General features: G+C 37.9%; 1 protein-coding gene across 1 annotated transcript in view; it reads right to left on the bottom strand.

Moving 5' to 3' along the window:
• Positions 1 to 1401: 1401 nt before the first annotated feature.
• LOC134296154 (collagen alpha-1(XXIII) chain-like) overlaps positions 1402 to 6000 on the bottom strand; it is a 335719-nt gene continuing 331120 nt past the window's right edge. Inside the window, exon 3 of the mRNA XM_062970311.1 lies at positions 1402 to 1501. Within this exon, the coding sequence (XP_062826381.1) occupies positions 1431 to 1501 (71 nt within the window). The 3' untranslated portion in view covers positions 1402 to 1430. The remainder of the gene's footprint in view (positions 1502 to 6000) is intronic.

Here is a 6000-nt window from a genome sequence, read left to right as displayed (position 1 = left end):
TATACTAACGGCTTTTCATTGTATTATATCCTTTGACTACTTTTGCTATGTCTCTCCTCACTATTAATGCCACCCATTTTTTCTTAGGTTTTCATTTCCTGAATAAAATACTATGTAATTATCTGAAACAAAATATCTTATTCCTGTCATGGATAGCATGGATAGAGTCCAGGTACGAACAGCAACTCCCTCAACCACACTCAGAAGCAACAACTACTCTGTCTGCTGGCCAAACCCAAGAGGTGTATGTAGAGTAGGTTGAGGAAGACCTAATTGTTCCTTCCTTTGCAGATAATGGAAGAGAAAAATCCCACTTGAGGCATTCAGCCAGAACCGTTGAGTGGATGGCCAGCCAATGGGATCAGCTGTGAAAGCTGCATTTAAGAGGTTGCAGTGTTTGCTGATTGCTGGCTGCAACATTTATAATTAAGCCTTGGACCTTGTGTTTTAGAGACCAGTGGAAGCTGTTGAAACTTTGGACAGCTTCATGACTTTGGATCTGTGGATACAGTTTTGTTGTGTGAAAGTTTGGTAATTGAATTTACTGTTTTGTGGCTCCTCTGTTGCTTGTTCCAATTGAAGTTTATTGTTACTGAGAACTAATTGGCTAACCATGGACTGTATGACCACTCTGCTGGTGATTCCAGGGTGAGGTACTTGACAATTCCTGTCCATTCTAGCTTGCTCACCCTATGCATTGTGATGTTCATATGCTCCATTTCTTGTTCTTCTACGTCCAGTTTCTCCCAATTCATGTCAATCACAGGCCATGTCCCTATATTTTGTGCAGCTTGCGGCTTTCCTTTCATCTCTGAGCACATCAACAGTTCAACAACCTTTCAGCTTGAGTCCAGTTGCTTCATTAGTCACATAACTAAATCAGTTGTCCTCTATTCTACTCCAGCAGTGTATTTGAATGCTTTCTAACCTGGGAATTTCATCTTGTGGCATATATCTCGTTTAATTTTGCCTCATCATATGTAAAATACATTTAAATGGGGTTGAGTGTACCTCCCTCTGTGCAATACCAACAAATGTTATCTATGGTGCCACTGTTATTGTCCCTGAGAGATCCTCTGCCATTGTCAACCCCACCTCCCTTACTACTGCTGTTCCTCAGTAGTTGCTGGGCACATTTCAGAGCCCCACACATTCTTAAAACTTCCACCAATTCTTTTGTCAAAAAGGAAATTAATGTCTTTGTACTTCTGTTTTGAAAAAAGTGAGGTGTTTATATAAATGCCCCCAATTGCAATAAAGCGACCACTGTAGCTGCTACTGTTACTGGAGATGAATCAATGCACCCCCTTGCTCCCCAATACTTTGAAGGAGGGACGTTTCTGAAGGGCAAGGGAATCTTGGGACACAGAAAATTGCCTTGGCTTATGGGTTGCACTTTCTCTCTTCTCAATGTATATAATTTACTATAATTAATTCACAAGATATAAGGGCTTACCTGGCTCTCCTCGCCGTCCAGGCTTTCCTCGCCTTCCTGGTGGACCTGTAAAAGGGAGGGGGAAATTTTAATTTGTATCCCACTCATCCACATTTCAGAAAGTACCTTTCTATTAAGGCCCTAACCATGTAAGGGCTTGTGAATCTATAAAGATTAAACCAACATCATGGGGTGAACCTTTGGAGATAAGTATACTATTCAAACAAGTCTAAATGTGTGACACAAGCCAAACACAAAGAAAGCTTTTCTTCAGAGTTATACAGTGGCTATGGTGTGTGTGACCAAACTAAAAGTTACTTCTTAATTATAATGCATTTTATATAATGAAGTAACTCTCACCTTTAAATGAAAATCTAGGGAGAGTATTTTTCATATAAAAGAAAACAATTAAGCCCCATCAATGTGAACTAATCTTTAAATATTTCTTGAAAGGACACTGAGCTAGGATTTCATAATTCTTTTGCATTAAAGCTTCCTCTACTCTTACTGAGATGCATGGGTCCTATTCAAGTGGATTTCTGTGCATAGTGCAAACAGCCCTCCAAAATCCTCTAGAAGAGCAAATTTCAGTGTGTGTGTGTTGCAGTTGCAAGAATGAAGAATTTGTGGAGTGTCCACGTTCCTCACCTCTTCTGCAGCAGTCACATCTACAAATTCACACACATACAAACACACACACACAAATCATCATCATAGCCTATAAGTCTAGTTTGCAATTTCCTTATTCAGCCAAGGAGATGTGGAACTCTTAACATGATTGAAAGAAAAGCAGTTAATTTCTACTTCAAATAAAAACATCTGTAAAACTTTGCCATGACTCCTTAGAATTGTGTTTGCATCCTTATTTGTATTGTCTTGTAATTGTCTGAATGACTGCAAACAATATAAAAATAACTGGAGTATCAACCATCCTCATTCGAAGAAACATTTATATAAAAACATTTGTTAATAGTTCGCCTGCACTGCAGTTTTCTCATGAGTGCCAAGAGAAAATTTTATTTTCACAGACTCCTGAGAAGACTATGCTTCATAATACCACATTATGCAAATCTTTAGGATGACAAAGTGTCTTTGTAGTGCATTTATAGCAGGGGTCCTCAAACTTTCTATGCAGAGGGCTGGTCCAAAATCCTTCAGACTGTTGAAGGGCCAAATTATCATTTGAAAAAAAAAATGAACTAATTCCTATGCACACTGTACATGTCTTATTTGTAGTGCAAAATCATCAACAATAACAATGAAAGAACAATACTATATTTAAAAATAAGAACAATTTTAACTAACATAAACTTATCAGGGTTTCAGTGGGAATTGTGGGCCTGCTTCTTGCCAATAAAATAGTCAAATTAATTAGGATTGTTTTTGTGTGCCTTCTAGTCATTTCAGACTTTGGGCAAGCCTAAATCTAAAACTAAGGGCAAGGGCCAGGTTAATGACCTTGGAGGGCTGCATCCGGCCCATTGGCCTTAGTTTGGGGACCCCAGATTTATAGTATAGGGCTAGTGAAAAGATTGCATGGCATAGAGGTCAATCTAACAGTCTTCCTCTTCCATCCACAAAATCCTAATCATGCTAGATTATGATATATATCAACTCTTATGAGTATGCATTGTTGATTTTTAAAATTTCTTGGTAATGTGTTGGCTGGCCTTGGCCTGCACCGTGCTGTGGATAATTTCGCTCCAGCACTTAAGCTGAATCAGGTCAAAGTATTAATACGATGATTCACACACTTCCTACAGTTTAGTTCCTTGGAACTATTCCAAGAACTAAACTAGTTAATATATTTACAGTACATGTAATTTCTAAAACTTTAGCGTTTCCAACTGGCTTAATCTCTAAGTGAACTACTGCACAGTTAAGCCTCTAAAACTGATTACATCTCAAATGTGGGTGATTGTGGTGTTTGTGCCTTCATACTGCCAGCCAACTTATGACAATCCCATGAATTTCATAGTGTTTTATTTAGGCAAGTAATACTCAGAGAAAGTTTTGCCAGTTCCTCCCTTTGAAATATAGTCTAAAGCACCTGGCATTCCTTGGTGGTCTCTCATCCAAGTACTAGCCAAGGCTATAAGGTGAAAATTATACCAGAAGATTCACATTCAAGCTTATGACTGAAAGTAGTTGCTTTTGACAGAGATACAGTATCAAAACTGGAAAAGAAACACACACACACCTTTTCACCTTTCTCTAATGCCAGCTACAAGACACTTCACTGAAGAAGGAAAAGATTCATAAATGAATTCATATGAAATGACGTCTATTAGTTCAGGTAAGGTAAAGGTAAAGGTTTCCCCTGATGTTAAGTCCAGTCATGTCTAACTATGGGGGTTGGTGCTCATCTCCATTTCTAAGCCGAAGAGCCAGCATTGTCTGTAGACACCTCCAAGGTCATGTGGCCAGCATGACCGCATGGAGCGCCGTTACCTTCCCACCGGAGCGGTACCTATTGATCTACTCACATTTGCATATTTTCGAACTGCTAGGTTGGCAGAAGCTGGGGCTAACAGCGGGCGCTCATTCCCCTCTCCGAATTTGAACCTGTGACCTTTTGGTCCACAAGTGCAGCAGCTCAGCGCTTTAACACACTTCGCCACCGGAGGCCCTATTAGTTCAGACTCATTATATAGAACATACATTTAAAAATGAACTCAAGTTTGGAAATGGTGGTGTGTGGACATTTTTGGGAATAGACATCATATAAGAACTAGAAGTTATAGAACACAGAATAAACTCCATCTCTGGGCCTCTTTCCAAGATCATTAGTTGCTTCTAATCCTAATTAATTGCTACTAATTGAGATATATTATCTTAATTACTAGCTATATAGCAATCTACTATTATGTTCATTTAAAAAAAAACCCATCGGATTAGCCACAGTGGTGAGTCAAAACAAATGTAATAGAGCCTATTATAAAAAACAGCATATGTTATTGTGAAGCCTTTACCTTGAGTAACCAAATTGTAAGAGCAAAATTACCATCTTTTTGAATGACACACACACATACACAAACAAAACCCCTTCTCATGGAGAAGGAGTGTGACCATTTGAGGAGCACTAGATAACTAGATTAGGGATCCAGGAGAGGCTGGATGTGGCCTTACGCCTGGCAGTGTCCACTTCAGATATCTTTCCACCTTGACCAAGAGAGACAGTACATGTTCTCTAAAGAAAAGTGTGCTCCTTGGGTTGTGTGACTTGTTTATAATACTCAGGTTGATATACAATCAAAAGCACCAATAATCCAACCATTCCTTGAAAAGATGGATCTGAACAATAGAGACCTGGGTTGCTAACCACAATAAAGCACACTTGAAGGAATCTTCAACTAACCCAAAATGCACAGGCTGATTAACATCTAGTAAGAACATCTATCATATCTTCTTTAACAACTTTGGAAAATTTCGGGATAAGCCTTCTTATGTTGCACCCAACTCAATGAAGTGGGCCTTTTTTTCTTTTTAAAGGTGGTGGCAATAGCCCCAAAGCTTTTAGAATTAGCTTCTAAACTATGTGTGGCAGGTCAAAAACATTACTGTTTTTGAGCAGGCAATTCAAATCTTTCTTATAACTGTCTTGCTTAATCTTAATTGTATCTCACTTCAGTACTAAGTACAATTTAAAAGCAGATTTAAACTAACCCAATTTCCAAAGAATGGATTTGCTCTGATGTGTCTACAATAACAGACTGGTAATGTTATGTGGTGTTTACTATAGTTTCATCCTAGATTGGTTTCAATTAATCAAAAACTGGTTCTTAAGTAAAAATGTCACCAAGGACAAATATGACCTAAATCTGTGAAAACAAAAAAAGAAAAATGTGGAAAGAGTGCCGATATAGTCCTATTCCAAATTTTAGGGGAAGTGCAACTCAACTGGTTGCAATTTATTGCATGTAAGAATGTGTTGTTTTAATTTTCCCAATATTTTGTAACCTATGGTTAATGTTAACACATACTCATTCTAATGTCTTGTTTACTAGGAATTCAAAGAAACTGGGCTGACAATCACTTGATACCAGAAGATAACTATTTCATGGTACATATAAACCATTTATCATAATAAGGTGGAATATTTCAACTTCTATTCCTTTCTTGTTAGTAATAAGCTCAATAATGCTATGTAACAACATTATTTAGATGGAACACAGTATTTTTTAATTACCCCTTCCATCTTTTTTAAAAAAATAGTAGATGCATGTTGAGAGCACATATGTTATCCAATGGTCAAATTCCAAAGATACTATGTATACACACACAACAGAGAAGGGAAAAAAAGCTAGGTTAGTCAATATTCCCTCATTTGGACAGGAAATAATACACTATGCCACATGGAGAGGGATCCAAGAGCTTTTTCACTACACAATAATAACATGATGATTCCACTTTACACACCCAATGTATTCTGCACATTCTACAGAATCTTGAGTTTTAGAATTTGGTGGGGCACTAGAGTTCTCTGGCTCAGAAATCTCAAAACCCCTTCCTATATTATAAATCCCAAAATTCCATGTTGCCATGGCAGTAAAAGTAGAATCAAG

This window comes from Anolis carolinensis, chromosome 2, assembly GCF_035594765.1.
Source record: "Anolis carolinensis isolate JA03-04 chromosome 2, rAnoCar3.1.pri, whole genome shotgun sequence".
Taxonomy (NCBI): Eukaryota; Metazoa; Chordata; class Lepidosauria; order Squamata; family Dactyloidae; genus Anolis; species Anolis carolinensis.
The sequence above is the reverse complement of the archived record's forward strand: the minus strand, read 5'-3'. Positions and strand labels throughout refer to the sequence as shown.